Source organism: Asterias rubens, chromosome 2 (genome assembly GCF_902459465.1).
Source record: "Asterias rubens chromosome 2, eAstRub1.3, whole genome shotgun sequence".
Lineage (NCBI taxonomy): Eukaryota > Metazoa > Echinodermata > Asteroidea > Forcipulatida > Asteriidae > Asterias > Asterias rubens.
In genome coordinates this window covers 3,389,990-3,409,409 of record NC_047063.1, presented here as the reverse complement: position 1 = coordinate 3,409,409, position 19,420 = coordinate 3,389,990, and the positions used below count along the sequence as shown (strand labels likewise).

The following is a 19,420-nucleotide window of genomic DNA, read 5'->3' as shown; positions in this document are numbered from 1 at the left end:
GTTTAATTCACCTTCTGAACAATAGTATGTGTATTGACACCTCGTCAAGTTTTCCAATTGGGACCCTTCATAACTAAAGTGGATTTATGGTATGCATTTTTCCCCCCATTTTACTCTCTATACATATATACATTGGTATGTGCGGAGGGTGAATTTAATACCAAAAATGCATACCGGCACAAAGTCAGGCCGAGTCCGAAACGACGACTTCGGCTACAGCTACGGCTAGATCGCGCGCGTCTGCCTATTCTTCAACACTGGTAGACGCGCTGATCTAGACGTAGAGCTGTAGCCGAAGTCGTCGTTTCGGACACGGCCTCACTTTGGTTATGAGGGGTGCCAATTGGAAAACTTGACGAAGTGTTGATACACATGTGCAGAAGGGCTGTGAGGCCAAAATTCCAACGCCTTTAACTGCATGGGTTCTATTTTCCCTAATTTTCTGAATACGCGCCCAACTGGCAGTAGAAAATCGGGCCAGAAACGCGGATCGCTACAGCTCGGTGAGGGGAGGGAGCGAGGGGTCGCGATAGTTGAGAGTGAGTTTGAATAATCACGTCCTGCACTGAGAATACATTTTTTTTGCACGTGTTGAGAACGAGTTCGATGCCGTTGGGGTTTTCAAGTATTTCTTTGTTGCAGCTTCAAGGCGTACAGCTTTTAGTTGTCCTGCAAAAAGCGAATTTTAGTGTATTTTGCTTCACAAAAATTGAATTCTCAATGGCTCCTTTTGACAACAGTCACGAACAGCAGCAATTTCTTGAGGCAATGTTTTTTGTCCTGTGTTATTAGAGTTAGCTGTATCATCTGGCTGTTCAGTACTGCACAGAGACTCCACAATCGGGACATCATCGGTGCAGGCGCGAACATCTTCAGTGCCAGTGTTGCAGCATACAGTTGACCATGGAGCTATTGACGCACCCCACGCCCAACATGAAGTCACTTCGAACCCAAGTCACTTCGTACCAAAGTCACAACCGTAAGTTTCTTGAGTCGATCTTATCCACAAATCATCAAGTATATTTTTGAACAGAGCACATTTTGTTTTGATTGAAAATTCTGTTTCCGAGATGCATTAAAGGCAGTGGACACTAATAATATTGGTAATTACTCAAAATAATTATTAGCATAAAACCTTATTACGAGAAATGGGGAGCTGTTGATGGTTTAAAAAACTGTGAGAAACGGATCCCTCTGAAGTAACGTAGTTTTTGAGAAAGAAGTAATTTTCCACGAATTTGATTTCGAGACCTCAGATTTAGAATTTGAGGTCTCGCAATCAAGCATTTGAAAGCACACAACTTGTGTGACAACAGTGTTTTTCCTTCCATTATTATTTCGCTATTTCGACGACCAATTGAGCTCAAATTCCCACAGGTTTGATAATTCATGCATATGTTGAGATACACCAAGTGATTTTGAGGCCTCAAATTCTAAATCTGAGGTCTCAAAATCAAAATTACTTCTTTCTGAAATTCTCGAAAACTACGTCAGGATAACTTTCTGTATGGCGCCACCACTTTTTCACTAATTTTTACAAAAAGGAATAACGCATTGAGGTGAATGAGATACTATATTATTTCATTTCGATTGAAAAAGTGGTGGTGCCATATGGAAACTTTTCCCTACGTCACTTCAGAGGGAGCCGTTTCTCACAATGTTTTATACTATCAACCTCTCCCCATTACTTGTAATCAAGAAAAGTTTTTAGGTACCATTTCAATACCAAATAACCAAAGACTAAAATACAAAAATACTGTACACTAGGATTGGATAACCTATTTCTTGCTCTTCCTCAAAAATTTGCCATTGTATTGATATTTCAGCTCTCAAATTTTTCACAAGTGGATGTTGTAATATTTATTTTCCCCACGCATGTTGTGCCATCCCTCAATCCTTGCCAACCTTATGTTTTTTTATTCAACTATCAAACTGCATCAAAGTGCTGGCCCAACTCTCAAAAACCAATGTTTACACCATCTTTAGACATTTCACCAAAACATGTTGACCAATCTATCAAAATTTGCTGAATATTTTTCTTCGCTGAAACTGTCTTAAAACTGATGTTGTGCTTTCTCTGTTAAGGTTCCCTGGGCTAATACTGCGCAAATCGTTCAGTACCTGAAGAGTTTTTAAAGGAAGTGGACACTAATGGTAAGTACTCAAAATAATTATTAGCATACAAAGGAGTCCTCCTCTCCCACTATGTAACATTGCTTTTCTCTCCACTTATCTATTTACATTTGTCGTCTTCAGTAAGCCTGGTTTTATATTCTTTGTATTTTGTCGTCAGCGTTTTGTATTGTCATTGTGTGTTTGTCTTGTCCTTGTTTCTTCTTCGCTTTTTGTTTGTTTGTTAGTCTGTCTGTATAAAGGCTGTTGTCTACAAGCCTCGGCTTATTCTCACAGCCTCATGCCCTCGCTCCTCTCTTGTACATAGTTAATTCCTAGTTATTAATTTAATATTTGCTTTGAAATTAAATTGTTTCTCTATAATTTAATGCGCTCTAGATTTTGATACATTTTCATGTACTGTTTAAAGGCAGTGGACACTATTGTTAAATACTCAAAATAATTTTAAGCATAAAACCTTACTTGGTATCGAGTAATTGGGAGATGTGGACAGTGTAAAACAGTGTGCCGCTGGCTCCCTCTGAAATGATGTAGTTTTCAAGAAAGAAGTGATTTTTCCATGATTTTGATTTTGAGGCCTCAGATTTAGAATTTGAGGTCTCGCAATCAAGCATTTGAAAGCACACAACTTGTGTGACAACAGTGTTTTTCCTTCCATTATTATTTCGCTATTTCGACGACCAATTGAGCTCAAATTCCCACAGGTTTGATAATTCATGCATATGTTGAGATACACCAAGTGATTTTGAGGCCTCAAATTCTAAATCTGAGGTCTCAAAATCAAAATTACTTCTTTCTGAAATTCTCGAAAACTACGTCAGGATAACTTTCTGTATGGCGCCACCACTTTTTCACTAATTTTTACAAAAAGGAATAACGCATTGAGGTGAATGAGATACTATATTATTTCATTTCGATTGAAAAAGTGGTGGTGCCATATGGAAACTTTTCCCTACGTCACTTCAGAGGGAGCCGTTTCTCACAATGTTTTATACTATCAACCTCTCCCCATTACTTGTAATCAAGAAAAGTTTTTAGGTACCATTTCAATACCAAATAACCAAAGACTAAAATACAAAAATACTGTACACTAGGATTGGATAACCTATTTCTTGCTCTTCCTCAAAAATTTGCCATTGTATTGATATTTCAGCTCTCAAATTTTTCACAAGTGGATGTTGTAATATTTATTTTCCCCACGCATGTTGTGCCATCCCTCAATCCTTGCCAACCTTATGTTTTTTTATTCAACTATCAAACTGCATCAAAGTGCTGGCCCAACTCTCAAAAACCAATGTTTACACCATCTTTAGACATTTCACCAAAACATGTTGACCAATCTATCAAAATTTGCTGAATATTTTTCTTCGCTGAAACTGTCTTAAAACTGATGTTGTGCTTTCTCTGTTAAGGTTCCCTGGGCTAATACTGCGCAAATCGTTCAGTACCTGAAGAGTTTTTAAAGGAAGTGGACACTAATGGTAAGTACTCAAAATAATTATTAGCATACAAAGGAGTCCTCCTCTCCCACTATGTAACATAGCTTTTCTCTCCACTTATCTATTTACATTTGTCGTCTTCAGTAAGCCTGGTTTTATATTCTTTGTATTTTGTCGTCAGCGTTTTGTATTGTCATTGTGTGTTTGTCTTGTCCTTGTTTCTTCTTCGCTTTTTGTTTGTTTGTTAGTCTGTCTGTATAAAGGCTGTTGTCTACAAGCCTCGGCTTATTCTCACAGCCTCATGCCCTCGCTCCTCTCTTGTACATAGTTAATTCCTAGTTATTAATTTAATATTTGCTTTGAAATTATATTGTTTCTCTATAATTTAATGCGCTCTAGATTTTGATACATTTTCATGTACTGTTTAAAGGCAGTGGACACTATTGTTAAATACTCAAAATAATTTTAAGCATAAAACCTTACTTGGTATCGAGTAATTGGGAGATGTGGACAGTGTAAAACAGTGTGCCGCTGGCTCCCTCTGAAATGATGTAGTTTTCAAGAAAGAAGTGATTTTTCCATGATTTTGATTTTGAGGCCTCAGATTTAGAATTTGAGGTCTCGCAATCAAGCATTTGAAAGCACACAACTTGTGTGACAACAGTGTTTTTCCTTCCATTATTATTTCGCTATTTCGACGACCAATTGAGCTCAAATTCCCACAGGTTTGATAATTCATGCATATGTTGAGATACACCAAGTGATTTTGAGGCCTCAAATTCTAAATCTGAGGTCTCAAAATCAAAATTACTTCTTTCTGAAATTCTCGAAAACTACGTCAGGATAACTTTCTGTATGGCGCCACCACTTTTTCACTAATTTTTACAAAAAGGAATAACGCATTGAGGTGAATGAGATACTATATTATTTCATTTCGATTGAAAAAGTGGTGGTGCCATATGGAAACTTTTCCCTACGTCACTTCAGAGGGAGCCGTTTCTCACAATGTTTTATACTATCAACCTCTCCCCATTACTTGTAATCAAGAAAAGTTTTTAGGTACCATTTCAATACCAAATAACCAAAGACTAAAATACAAAAATACTGTACACTAGGATTGGATAACCTATTTCTTGCTCTTCCTCAAAAATTTGCCATTGTATTGATATTTCAGCTCTCAAATTGTTCACAAGTGGATGTTGTAATATTTATTTTCCCCACGCGTGTTGTGCCATCCCTCAATCCTTGCCAACCTTATGTTTTTTTATTCAACTATCAAACTGCATCAAAGTGCTGGCCCAACTCTCAAAAACCAATGTTTACACCATCTTTAGACATTTCACCAAAACATGTTGACCAATCTATCAAAATTTGCTGAATATTTTTCTTCGCTGAAACTGTCTTAAAACTGATGTTGTGCTTTCTCTGTTAAGGTTCCCTGGGCTAATACTGCGCAAATCGTTCAGTACCTGAAGAGTTTTTAAAGGAAGTGGACACTAATGGTAAGTACTCAAAATAGTTATTAGCATACAAAGGAGTCCTCCTCTCCCACTATGTAACATAGCTTTTCTCTCCACTTATCTTTTTACATTTGTCGTCTTCAGTAAGCCTGGTTTTATATTCTTTGTATTTTGTCGTCAGCGTTTTGTATTGTCATGGTGTGTTTGTCTTGTCCTTATTTCTTCTTCGCTTTTTGTTTGTTTGTTAGTCTGTCTGTATAAAGGCTGTTGTCTACAAGCCTCGGCTTATTCTCACAGCCTCATGCCCTCGCTCCTCTCTTGTACATAGTTAATTCCTAGTTATTAATTTAATATTTGCTTTGAAATTATATTGTTTCTCTATAATTTAATGCGCTCTAGATTTTGATACATTTTCATGTACTGTTTAAAGGCAGTGGACACTATTGTTAAATACTCAAAATAATTTTAAGCATAAAACCTTACTTGGTATCGAGTAATGGGGAGATGTGGACAGTGTAAAACAGTGTGCCGCTGGCTCCCTCTGAAATGATGTAGTTTTCAAGAAAGAAGTAATTTTTCCATGATTTTGATTTTGAGGCCTCAGATTTAGAATTTGAGGTCTTGCAATCAAGCAGTGTTTTTCCTTCCATTATTATTTCGCTATTTCGACGACCAATTGAGCTCAAATTCCCACAGGTTTGATAATTCATGCATATGTTGAGATACACCAAGTGATTTTGAGGCCTCAAATTCTAAATCTGAGGTCTCAAAATCAAAATTACTTCTTTCTGAAATTCTCGAAAACTACGTCAGGATAACTTTCTGTATGGCGCCACCACTTTTTCACTAATTTTTACAAAAAGGAATAACGCATTGAGGTGAATGAGATACTATATTATTTCATTTCGATTGAAAAAGTGGTGGTGCCATATGGAAACTTTTCCCTACGTCACTTCAGAGGGAGCCGTTTCTCACAATGTTTTATACTATCAACCTCTCCCCATTACTTGTAATCAAGAAAAGTTTTTAGGTACCATTTCAATACCAAATAACCAAAGACTAAAATACAAAAATACTGTACACTAGGATTGGATAACCTATTTCTTGCTCTTCCTCAAAAATTTGCCATTGTATTGATATTTCAGCTCTCAAATTGTTCACAAGTGGATGTTGTAATATTTATTTTCCCCACGCATGTTGTGCCATCCCTCAATCCTTGCCAACCTTATGTTTTTTTATTCAACTATCAAACTGCATCAAAGTGCTGGCCCAACTCTCAAAAACCAATGTTTACACCATCTTTAGACATTTCACCAAAACATGTTGACCAATCTATCAAAATTTGCTGAATATTTTTCTTCGCTGAAACTGTCTTAAAACTGATGTTGTGCTTTCTCTGTTAAGGTTCCCTGGGCTAATACTGCGCAAATCGTTCAGTACCTGAAGAGTTTTTAAAGGAAGTGGACACTAATGGTAAGTACTCAAAATAATTATTAGCATACAAAGGAGTCCTCCTCTCCCACTATGTAACATAGCTTTTCTCTCCACTTATCTATTTACATTTGTCGTCTTCAGTAAGCCTGGTTTTATATTCTTTGTATTTTGTCGTCAGCGTTTTGTATTGTCATTGTGTGTTTGTCTTGTCCTTGTTTCTTCTTTGCTTTTTGTTTGTTTGTTAGTCTGTCTGTATAAAGGCTGTTGTCTACAAGCCTCGGCTTATTCTCACAGCCTCATGCCCTCGCTCCTCTCTTGTACATAGTTAATTCCTAGTTATTAATTTAATATTTGCTTTGAAATTATATTGTTTCTCTATAATTTAATGCGCTCTAGATTTTGATACATTTTCATGTACTGTTTAAAGGCAGTGGACACTATTGTTAAATACTCAAAATAATTTTAAGCATAAAACCTTACTTGGTATCGAGTAATGGGGAGATGTGGACAGTGTAAAACAGTGTGCCGCTGGCTCCCTCTGAAATGATGTAGTTTTCAAGAAAGAAGTAATTTTTCCATGATTTTGATTTTGAGGCCTCAGATTTAGAATTTGAGGTCTCGCAATCAAGCATTTGAAAGCACACAACAGTGTTTTTCCTTCCATTATTATTTCGCTATTTCGACGACCAATTGAGCTCAAATTCCCACAGGTTTGATAATTCATGCATATGTTGAGATACACCAAGTGAGAAGACTGGGTTGCGTTCCACTCGGGCGAACGTTGCCAACAGTTGCGCACGTTCGCCAACAATTTCAAGTGGAACGAGTTGTGTGCTGCCACCGTTGGCGAACATTGGCAACTTAAGGCGAACATACTTCTGAGGTGTTGGCGAGCGGTTTTAAAAAAATACTACGTTCGGTGCGCGCCATCTTCATTTGAGGGCGCCGCCATATTGACGTAATGCGCACCAATTGTTCCAAAGATAACGTTTGCGTGAGCTGTTTTGAGTCGTTTGCGCAAGTAGAACGCACCCCTGGTCTTTGACAATTACTAAAAGTGTCCAGTGTCTTTAATGCTCACAATTGTTTTTTTGTTTTCAACAAGTGTATGGAATAACCGTATTATTTTATTTAATTTAATTTAATCGAATGTAGGCATAAAACCTTACTTGGTGTAATAGTAATGGGGAGCTGTTGATAGTATAAAACATTGTGAGAAAAGGCTCCCTCTGAAGCGACATGGTTTTCGAGAAGGAAGTAATTTTCCACGAATTTTATTTCGAGACCCCAGAATTAGATTTTGAGGTCTCAAAATCAAGCATCTGAAAGCACACAACTTAGTGTGACAATGGTGTTTTTTCTTTCATTATTATCTCGCAACTTCGACGACCAATTGAGCTCAAATTTTCACAGGTTTGTTATTTTATGCACATTTAAAAAAAATTGCAATTTAATTTGATTTTGTTTGTTTGCTCATTTGTATCCAGACAATCTATGTTCAATATATTACGGATGTTCTGCTATATTAATAAAATGGTTGTTTTTTAGGCTCATGATGTCTATTTCTCACAATATTGCTGATGTACTGATATTTAGCACCCAAATTGTTCAGAAGCGGCTAATGTAATCTTTTATTTTCCCATTGCATGTAGCCCTAGACTTGCCAACATATTGATTTTGTTAAACTCTCAATCTGTATCCCAAATGCCAATTTTATACCATCCATTATGTTTCCAAAACTACGTAGCCGGTCCCTCTAAACTTCTTGACCAAACGTTTTTAAACCTTCAAAAACTTTCCCAAGCAAATGTATTTTCTGAAATTTCACACTTCAAGTTGTTTAGTGCCTTCTGACATAGGATTTGCCTACTATGACGTCACGTGTAGCAAGGCACCTTATACCGCATACATTCTAGAGTTTCTTGTAGAAATTGGTTCAGCCGCTTTTTCAGGCTTCACATGTGTGTGTGTGTGTGTGCAGCGGCAAACGTTCACCGCGATGAGTTTTTTTCTGTCTTCAATGACAGTGCACGTCGTTCGTTAGATAAAGTTTGTTTAACATCGCGAATGCTGCGTGCTGCTTTTTTTACGGAATTAAGTGTTTGCATCTCTGTGGTATTTACAAAAAAATGCAGTTAAAACAAAACAATCTTTTTTTTTCTCTTTTTTTTTTTTTTTTTTTTTTTTTTGATCGAAAAATTTAGAAAGTCTGTAAGCAACGATTGCATTCGGGCGCAGGTTCAATTGGTTCATGTTCTTTCTTGTTAAATTTTAAGTCGATTTTATAAAAGAATTGTTGTTTTCTGCTGTTTGTAAAGCCTCCAAAAATTTAATTGTCCATACGTTTTTTTTCCAGTGGAAATACATAATGGCACTGTCTTTCAGGTGAGGTCTTTTTCCTTTATTCGTTCGTTATAAGGCCTATTTACAAAATTTAAAAAACCTTAAATAAAAACAATTTGTTCTGGAGTTCAATTTTTGTTAATTCTCTTGCCAACCTGTTATTTAAAAACTGAATTGATTTTAGGTGTTCAAATTATAGCCTATATTGTGCTGTATATGTTCCTGGTGGCTCATGATGTCTATTCCTATAAACTTGCCAATTTACTGAAGTTTTAGCTGGAAAAGGTTTTACACGCTGATGTTGTGATCTTTAATTTTCACCACGCATGATGGCCCATTTCTCACAGACAACCTCATGATTTTTTTTCAACTCACAAACTGTATCCCAGTGCCTGCGCAACTCTCAAAAGCTAATGTTAGGGCCTACACCATATTACATTTTTAATCCTCAAAAATTTGTCTTTACAAACTTACCAATAATATAATATAGTTGTTCAAGGAACACGTTGCCTTGGGTCAGTCGAGTTGGTCTTTGAAAAGCATTGGAAACCGTTTGTAAAAATGTTTACTCCTACAAATGGCCGACCGTGTTAGTCGACAAGGAAAGGAAAACCACGCAATTCCGAGTGATACTTGTGTGGATCATTATATTCTACTTTTAAAATTGCAAGTTTTTTCCTTTAACGTCGCGAACTAACACGGTTAGCCATTTTATGTCAAAATGTTGACCCCACAAAATGGCTGACCATGTTTCCCCACGACGTATTAAGAAAACCGTGCAATTTTGAGGCATGTTTGTGTGGATCCTAATATTCCTCTTTTAAAATGTCTTTCTAACCATATGCATTTTATAACAAACGCATTTCAAACGCTTTTTAAAGACCAACTCGACTGATCCAAGGCAACGTGTTCCTTTATGTCATGTCGTGTATTTTTTTATTCTATCTCTGTTTGCCATGCTGGTTGTTTCTAGGAGTTGGCTGCTGCCTACACAGACTCGACTGATCCAAGGCAATGTGTTCCTTTATGTCATGTCGTGTATTTTTTTATTCTATCTCTGTTTGCCATGCTGGTTGTTTCTAGGAGTTGGCTGCTGCCTACACAGATGATGAAAGCCTAACAACTTGGAACATGTCTAGAAATTCACTGCAGGCTATCCATGTAAAGGTTGTGATATCTAGGAACTCAATGCTTCACTACGAACACTGTAGGTCAACAACTATTGTCTTCAAAGGGTAAGTCGTGAAGTTTGATCCCATATCTACTTTACTTTGTCTCATCATACAAAAATTGTCTTGTGCACTGAGGTCATATCTCTCTGTTGGTTTTTACCATCTAGTTCTCGGACACTAAATTAAAAATTTGTTTCACTTAAAAATTGGTCCTAAGCTGATTTTGTGTCAATCATGAAATAATTTAGCAAAGTTTGTGCAATTCTTTAAAAGAATTTTCAAATTCAATGATCTCTTGGGATTCTTCTTTAATTTCTGATTAATTGACAAAATAATCAAGGGAGGGAACAGGACCACCCCTCCCCCCCCCAAAAAAAAATCTAAAATATAATTTTGTTTTATTACGTTAGGAGTGTTATAACGTTTTCCTTTTGCCTGTTTAGGTCATACCAGCTTTTTAAAACTGTGTTCCCTTTGATGCCATAATGTTGTTATTCTTGAAACATACAATCCAAAAACTTGCATGTTTCATATCTTGCTGATTCGAGAAGTCAATGCTTACATTCTTACCACTGCAGGTTATCCTTGTGACAGAACAGTTACTGCTCCACTCCAACCATGGCAAGTCACCCATTTGTATACTCACTGCTTCACTTCAACTATTATCTTCAATGGGTAAGTCTTGAAGGTTTATCCCATATCAACTTAAATTGAACTTTGATTTGTCTAGTCAAACAAAACTTGTCCCCATACACAGGCCATATCTCTCTCCATCGTGTTTTTATTAAGTTAGGTATGTAAAAAACAAAATTGAAATAGATGCCAGATTGAGAGGTTTACAAACATAATAATCAACAACCCTAGATGTAAAATACTTATGCTGCCCATTCCATTGAAACTTTGGCCAACCGTGTTTGTTTGCAACCAAAACATAAAAGGAAAACCGTGCAAATTCAAGGCGTTTTTGTGTGGATTATTGTATTCTACTTTAGAATTATCTATTTAACCATATGCATTTCATAACATACAGTTTCAAACGCTTTTTAAAGATCAATTCAACTGATCCAATGCAACATGTTTCTTTAAACACACTTAATAATCAGACAACCCTAGATGTTAAAAGCTAAAGCTGTCCAGTCATTTGAAACTTCTTAACCTTGTGTTTTTCAATCCTTAAATAATTTCTTTCAGAGCAAATGTGCCATTTCTTAGTTTTCACAAAGACAGGTTGGTGCTGTGTTGTCAACTGTCTTTCAAAAACTTACCAATCTTGTGATTTTTAATATTGTCACGTATTTCTTTATTCTGTCCCTGTTGCCAGGCTGGTTGTTCTTTGACAGAGTTTGCTGCTGCCTGCACAGATGATGAAAGTCTAACAACTTGGAACATGTCTAAAAACTCACTGCAGGCTATCCATGTGACTGTAAAGGTTGTGCTATCTAGAAACTCAACGCTTCACTTTAACCACTGTAGTTCATCCATGTGACAGGGACCATTATCTTCAATTGGCAAGTCTTAAAGTTTTTATCCAATGTCTACTAAATTTGAACTTTACTTCGCCTCATCAAACGAAACTTGTCCTGTTTACTGGGGTTAGATATCTCTAGTTTTTTTACCTTATCAAGTCCTGGAACACTGGTAACTAAACAAATGTTTTTGTAACCTTTAAATTGTTCCCAGGCTGACTTTGTGTCATTCATGCAGTATTACCAAAGTTAGTGCCATTCTTTTAGAAAGATTGCAAATCTAATAACAGTTCAAGATCCATTTGTTTCAAGTTTAATAAATTGTTCTTTCTTGGGATCCTTCTCTTTTAATTATATTTTTTGTTCAATTTGTCAATATAATCAATGGCCGATCAGGGGGGCTTGCCTCCCCCTAACAACTCTGAAAACCAAGGTTTTTTGTTAAGTTAGGATTGTTACATTTTATATTTGAAATTGGCGCCAGATTGAGAGGTTAACAAACCTAATATTCAGACAACCCTAGATGTAAAAAGCTGAAGCTGCCCAGTCCCCTGAAACTTCTTAACCTTGTGATTTCAATCCTTAAATAGTTTTCCAGAGCAAATGTGCCATTTCTTAATTTCAACAACATGTTGGTACAGTTTAGTCAACTGTCTTTAAAAAAACATACCAATCTTGTGATTTTGAATAATGTGCTTGATACTTTCATGTATATGTCTTGATTCTGTCTCTGTTGCCATGCTGGTTGTTTTTTTGACAGAGTTGGCTGCTGCCTGCACAGATGATGAAAGTTGAACACCTTGGAAAATGTATAGGAATTCACTGCAGGCTACCCAAGTTGCTATAAAGGTTGTGATATAGAAACTTCCTGCTTAACTCCAAACACTGTAGTTCATTCATGTGACAGCAACTATTATCTGCAATGGGTAAGTTTTATCCATATCTACTAAATTTGAGCTTTAACTTGTCACATCAAACAACAAAGCTTGTCACGTTCACTAAGGTCATATCTCTTTGGTGCTTTGTTACCTGATCCAGTCCTCGGACACTTGCAACTAAAATGTATTGTTTTTTATGTGTAATTGTTCACATACTGATTTAGTGTAAATTGTTTAGGTCTCAAAATCAAATTCGTGATTTTGTGTAAATTTTTGAGGTCTCGAAATCAAATTCGTGGAAATTACTTCTTTCTCGAAAACTACGTCACTTCAGAGGGAGCTGTTTATCACAATGTTTTATACTATTAACCTCTCCCCGTTACTTGTAGTCAAGAAAGGTTTTCTGATGATAACTATTTTGAGAAATTACCAACAGTGTCCACTGCCTTTTAAACAAAATAACAATCTAATGATAGTTCAACTCTCATTTGTTTCAAATGTAAAAAAATAGTGTACTCTCTTGCGATCCTTCTTTTAAAATTAGTTTGTTTTTCTTCTTCAAACTTGTCAAAGAACAAGGGCTTATCACGGGGGCCATGGCTCCCCGCCCCCCAACTCTGAAAAAAATAAGTTTTTAGCTGCCCAGCCCCTTGAAACTGCATAACCTAGTGTTTTTCGATCCTTACTTATTTTCAAAGCCTATGTGCCATTTCTTATTTTTCAAAAACTAATCAATTTTGTGCTTTTTAATAATGTCATGTATTTCTTAATTCTGTCTCTTTTGCAAGGCTGGTTGTTCTTTGACAGAGTTAGCTGCTGCCTGCACCGATGATGAAAGTCTAACAACTTGGAACATGTCTAAAAATCCACTGCATGCTATCCACGTGACTGTAGCTTAAAGGTTGTTCTATCTAGAAACTCGATGCTTCATTCCAACCACTGTAGTTCACTGTGAGGCAAATATTATCTTCAATGGGTTAGTCGTTAAGTTTTATCCATATCTATTCAATTTGAACTTTACTTTGTCTCATCAATTAAAACTGGTCCCATGCACTGAGGTAATATCTCTTTGGGTTTTCACCTTATTAACATGGTTGGCCATTTTTTGACTCTTGTTGAGATGTTGTGGCCGGTTTCCCCGATGTGTACTATACCGCAATCACAGGGAATATGGTAAACGCCGGCTCTGTCTTGAGTATCTTGCTTTTCCTTGTGTGTATGGAGTGATACTTGAATCTTGCTTGGTGCTCTGTGGAAGGTCTTGACTTGAGCTTGACTAAAGATACGTTGAAGATTGTGAGAAGTGTGGCCGATGGGAGGGTGATTGCAGCCTTTGAACTCTGGTCGTTCATCTGGGTTGAGGCTTGTCTTGGGTTTGCTGAGGTTGAATGTCTTGTATCCGTCGAGTTGAGGTGATGTCTTGATGTGGTGTAGTTCCTGCTTCAAGCTGCCCTTCTCACAGGTGTTGAAGGCCCGGCAGGCCAAGGTGTTGCAGACAGCGGACTTGAAGCGAAGATGATGGAATGAAGAGTTGTGAAGGTATCTGTCGGTGTGTGTTGGCTTGCGGTGTACCGTGTGAGCTAGAGTGCCATCATCTTGTCGAGTTAAATGCCTCAAAATCCCATATAATTGTCTTGTTACTTGTCTGTGAGGAAGGAGATAGTGTTGTTTTGTTCTTGTTCCATGGTGAAGTGGATGCGTGGATGTTGACTGTTCAGGTGATGGAGGAACTCTTGGGGTGTTGTCTTGCTGTGGGGCCTAACCACAAGGTGTCGTCAATGTAGTGGAGCCAGAGGTTGGGGTGAAGATCACCATTCTCGATTGTATCTAGTTCAAATGCCTCCATGAACAAATCCGCCAGGACCGGGGATAGAGGAGATCCCATGGCGGCCCCAGAGGTTTGTTCGTAGAATTTGTCTCGCCACCTGAAGCTGGGAGCAGAGACGCAGGTGATGAGGAGGTCGTGGACTTGTTCTGGAGTGAGGCTTGTGCAGTCTGGTAGTGTAGGATCGGCTTGAAGGCGTAGTTTGGCGATGTTGCCTGGTTCTTAGGTAGGTGCCACTGAAGCTCCACCACCGGCAGCAGTCCAGCATTCTCCTGAAGACGAGCAAAGTATACTGTTCAAAACGTCGAGACCCAACTGGCTCTTTTTAGAGCCAACACTCGCCCTAAGAGGTTTACACATGGTTGTACACGTCAGTTTACTATTTATTTATAGCTTCTTCTCATCTCTCCACACCATGCAAAGCTTCAAACAATATTTTTTTCCAGAGCCTATGTGCCATTTCTTAGTTTTCACAACAAGTTGGTAATGTTTTGTCAACTGTCTTTTAAAAACTTACAAATCTTGTGAATTTTAAAAATGTGTTGATAATGTCATGTTTTTCTTAATTCTGAAATTCACTGCAGGCTATCCATGTGACTGTACAGGCTGTGCTATCTAGAAACTCAATGCTTCACTTTAACCACTATAGGTCATCCATGTGATTGCAACTATTATCTTCAATGGGTAAGTCTTGAAGTTTTATCCCATTTTTAATCTTAATTTGTCTAATCAAACAAAACTTGTCCCGTGCACAGACGTCATATCACATTTTTTTTTTTCACCCTATCGATTCCTCGGACACTTGCAACTTAACAAAAATTTCTTTTCAGTTTCAAATTGTTCCTGAGCTGAGTCATTCGAGAAGTATTATCAAACTTTGTGCCATTCTTTTAAAAATGAATGCAATCTAATGATAGTTCAACTCTAATTTGTTTCATGTTTAATAAATTGTTCTCTCTTGGGATCCTTTTTTTTTTAATTGATTTTTTCCACAATTGCTGCATGCACAGAGGACAACGAAAGTCTAACAATTTAGGACTTGTCTAGGAACGCACTGCAAGCTGTCCATGTGACTGTAAAGGTTGTGCTATTTAGAAACTCATTTCACTCAAACCACTTTAGGCCATTCATGTGACAGCAACTATTATCTTCAATGGGCAAGTCTTGAAGTTTGATCCCATACATCTACTCAATGTGAACTTGAATTTGTACCATTAATAAAATTGAAAATCCAATGATCTTTTACATTCTTCTTTAAAATTGATTTTGTTTTCAAAATTGACTGGATATCAAGGGAGGGGGACCAACGGGGGCAATACCTGCTCCCCCAACTCTTTCTGTTTATCATGTTATGACCAAGCACTTTTTGTTTGAAATGGACGCTTTATTGACAAGTTAACTAACTTTATACTCAGACTACCCTGCATGTAATCCAAAAGTTTATGTTTGTCTCATTAGGGCAACCCAGCTTTATTACTTTTTCTCCTGAGTGACTGATTGCCATATTGGTAAGGTACTTAATATCATGCAGTCTATATCGATTTGCATGTTTCATATTTTGCTGAAAAGTTAACTCAATACTACATTCTTACCACTGCAGGTTATCCATGTGACGGCACAGTTACTGCTACAGTTGCTGCAGGTCATCCGCACAGGCACAGTTGTCCAAGTATTAAGTCACAAGGACTGGAGTGTATAATGTAAGCCTTTCTTTCATTCTAAAGGGCCAGTCACACTGCAGCAATAAAGATAACAACTCATAAAAATTTATTCAACCAATCGTTGGCGTGCATTGTAATGCTTTCATATTCGTTATCGAGGCCTTTAAGCCACCCCTTTACCGTTTCTTTTTAGGACTAACTGTTCTAACATCAGGCTGGCCACTTTTTTTAACTCTCTTTCAATTTTTAGTTTTTTACCCAAGTCTTTTCTTCCATGTTATCTTAATTAAACTCTTGCAAGTTTTTGATCAACCCAAAAGCACACTCTCTCCAGTCCCTTAAAACTTTTCATCTTACTGATTTTCAAACAGCCAAATGTTTGTGAGCTGCTTTTGTGCTTAAATTCTCTTAAACTGTCCTAACCAATTGTATACAGACAATTTTATCCAAGGCTTGACTTTGTTTGGATTGGTCATCCAGTTGGTTGTGATGTGGAAAGCTCCAAACTCATGTTATGTTTACCGAAAATCATTTGTCAATTATTTGGTATTTGCAGGAAGTATCAACCGGGCTTTACATGTGTTGATATTGATGCTTTACATGTAGTGGGTTGTTTTGGTAGCTCACTATCTTGTACCTAAGTACACCCTTGCAAGCAAACAAGCATATACGCGTTTTTTTGCGCTAACTTGGTGGTGCCTGCGGAACGAGTGGTGCGTGCGGATCGAAATGGTGGTGCCTGCGGAATAAAACTAAAGGGACCTGGACACGTGCACGTGGCATGTGGGGTCCTACTTCCGGCTCGCTCCACTGAGTGGTTGATCTTAAAGGTGCATTCGGGCTCCTCATCTGCTAGTGGTGCCGGTGTAATCACAAATGGTTGACCAACGGAAGTAGTCCCTAAGTTCTTTCCAACTAGGGACCGCGCTAGTACAGTAGGGGACTGTCCCTCCTTTTGGGATGGCGGACCGGACCCGCCTTCGGGCGGTGCAAAGGCCCTGATGATCTGGAAACCGTGTGGGGCAGGTATCCTGGGACCTTCACGTGGTAGCCCTGTTTTAGACGAACCTTACCAGGATGAATAGGCCAAATTTGAAACTGAAATATTGCTTGTATAGGTCTACTTAACTATAAGATTGCCCTACAATCTTACTCTGTTCAATCAGATTATTAAAACAAGACTAATGCAAGAATATTTGCTTTGTTTTACATGTGAACCAACTGTGAGGTGGCATCTACAAAGGAACGATTGTCATCCATGACACAGCACCAAAGCCAACAGTGTCAGTTCTTAGGCGAGGCCTTAATAAATAATAATAATAATTAACCATTCTTATTAGCGCATAACACATAGAAATCAAACATGTCCCTAAGCGCTTCAATGAAGTCACCCAGGAAGGTTCAAGCTCAACAGAATGGAGGGCTGACACCTGTTGCAGCCTCGCAACCATCAACATATTGCACATTTTTCAAACATTTACAAAAAATCACAAGGCTATATATAGTATAAAATACTGCCTTGTAAATTTATCAATCTTATCTGCCCGAAGTGCAACATGGCATATTTAACAAAAAGCACTGTATATTTATAAACCTTTGCAAAATGTTTGCAAAAATAAAAAATTACAAGGCGTTTTTGATGAAACTGTGCCCAAATATTCCACAAGACTATAAGACTTGCGTTTTTATCAAATTGCTCAAATTTGCCAAAATTCCACAGACTAGCCTTGCGTTTTGATCAAATTTTGCTCAAATTATCGCCAAAAATTCCACAAGACTACAGCCTTGCGATTTTATCAAACTCATGTTGTGTCGTTCCTCCAAAATTAAGATGTTACTAAATTTATCCAAATCATTTGCCAAGTATTTTTCCAAAAGTGCAGTCGGACAATCCTGGATAATCTTTTAAGTTTTCCTTTGTCTAATTAGGGCATCCCAGCCTTTATTACCAGCCCACTCCCATATTGGTGTGTACTTTAAAACATGCAATCTATTAATCGATTTTCATGTTCGTATTTAGCAGATATCTCCCTTATTTGAGAAGTTTTCTTTTTAAGCCATTCGTAGATGTCCACCTAAGTTTTTAAAGGCAGTGGACACTATTGGTAATTACTCAAAATAATGTTTAGCATAAAACCTTCTTGGTGACGAGTAATGAGGAGAGGTTGTTGGTATAAAACATTGTGAAAACAGCTCCCTCTGAAGTGCCATAGTTTTCAAGAAAGAAGTAATTTTTCACGAATTTTATTTCAAGACCTCAGATTTAGACTTGAGTCTCGAAATCAACCATCTAACGCACACAACTTCGTGTGACAAGGGTGTTTTTTCTTTCATTTGTTCTCGCAAATTCGATGACCGATTGAGCTCAAATTTTCACAGGTTAGTTATTTTATGCATATGTTGAGATACACTAACTGGAAGGTTAGTCTTTGACATTACCAATAGTGTCCACTGCCTTTAAGAGCCAATTATCATTGAACTCTTTTAAGTTTGTTTTTTCCGACTCGTTTTACTTCATTTTTGTTTTTTCAACTCTTTCAAACTTTGATTTGTTACAAATTGGTTCTGGTACCCGTTATCTTTGAGACATATTTAATATTAAACAACTGATCATTCCAAACGATTAGTTAAGCTGGTGTTGGTTTACTACTTGGAACTTCTTTTGGATGAGGACACTTCAGATGGAACTTCATTCATAGCTACATTGAACCTGTGAGTATTATAACAAATGTATTACTAACTTCGCCATCATTGAACACGACACTACAGAGTAAACTTCAGTCAGCTGCAGCTACATTTGGACATGTAGTATGAAAAACTTTCTTGAAAATCACGCCACACGCACAACATGGAACGGAGCATATGCGGCCCCAGGCCGACGGTCCTGAGGCAAATCTTTATCAGAGCTATCCTTTAACTATCCTATTTCTCGCCCCCAAACTCCTGACAAACCTTCCCAAAGAAATCGTCCCCCGAAAGTATCTACCAAGTAATCTCCTAGTCGTAAGTTTTTATTTCAACTTTTTTTAACTTTTTCAGCTCTGCCAAGCTCTGTCACCTCTTCCAAGCTCTTAATCAACTCTTCCATTTGTTTTCTCACTCTTCAAAGTTCTTTATAAATTTCCAAGTTATTCAACTCTCCCAAGTTCTTAATCACTCTTTTCCAATTTTTTTTTAGCAATACAAATCTTCCGAATTGTCTTTACCAAAGCTTCGAAGTTGTTTCCCAAGTCTTTTAAGTGTTTTCACATCTCTTCCAAGTTTTTAATCAACTCATCCAAGTTCTTAACAACTCTTTCAAGCTCTTCATCAAGTGTTCCAAATTGTTTTCCAAGTCTTTTAAGTTGTTTTCCCAACTCTTTCCTAGTTTCTTAAAGACAGGACACTATTGGTAATTATCAAAGACTAGCCTTCACAGTTGGTGTATCTCAACATAGCATAAAAAAACAAACCTGTGAAATTTGAAATCAATCGTCATCGAACTTGCGAGATAATAATGAAAGAAAAAAACACCCTTGTCACACGAAGTTGTGTGCGTTAGATTGGTTGATTTCGAGACTCAAGTTCTTAACTGAGGTCTCGAAATCAAATTCGTGGAAAGTTACTTCT

General features: G+C 37.4%; 1 protein-coding gene and 2 long non-coding RNA genes across 3 annotated transcripts; 2 read left to right on the top strand and 1 right to left on the bottom strand.

Annotated features, from left to right (window-relative positions):
- The first annotated feature begins 750 nt into the window (after positions 1 to 750).
- LOC117307376 lies at positions 751 to 3,790 on the top strand. Its single transcript, XR_004521079.1, has 3 exons — positions 751 to 979; positions 2,086 to 2,154; positions 3,546 to 3,790. It is a non-coding gene; the product is annotated as an uncharacterized LOC117307376 (long non-coding RNA).
- Positions 3,791 to 4,857: 1,067 nt separating this feature from the next.
- On the top strand, positions 4,858 to 11,596 carry LOC117303814. Its single transcript, XR_004520546.1, has 6 exons — positions 4,858 to 5,074; positions 6,437 to 6,505; positions 8,823 to 8,851; positions 9,893 to 10,044; positions 10,560 to 10,656; positions 11,303 to 11,596. It is a non-coding gene; the product is annotated as an uncharacterized LOC117303814 (long non-coding RNA).
- A 1,806-nt stretch (positions 11,597 to 13,402) lies between these two features.
- LOC117307393 lies at positions 13,403 to 14,210 on the bottom strand. The gene is made up of 2 exons (XM_033792134.1): positions 14,089 to 14,210; positions 13,403 to 13,937 (listed from the first exon to the last, which is right to left on the bottom strand). The coding sequence occupies exons 1-2, from the start codon at positions 14,208 to 14,210 to the stop codon at positions 13,403 to 13,405; spliced, it is 657 nt and encodes a 218-aa protein (XP_033648025.1).
- Positions 14,211 to 19,420: the final 5,210 nt, after the last annotated feature.

What these genes read in the sequence shown, in the direction of transcription:
- LOC117307393 (XM_033792134.1), bottom strand. Translation starts at nt 14,210, where the DNA reads ATGGGATCTCCTCTATCCCCGGTCCTGGCGGATTTGTTCATGGAGGCA. An exon ending in TACATTGACGACACCTTGTG is followed by an intron (nt 13,938 to 14,088) that starts GTTAGGCCCCAC and finishes TGGGATTTTGAG; the next exon opens with GCATTTAACTCGACAAGATG.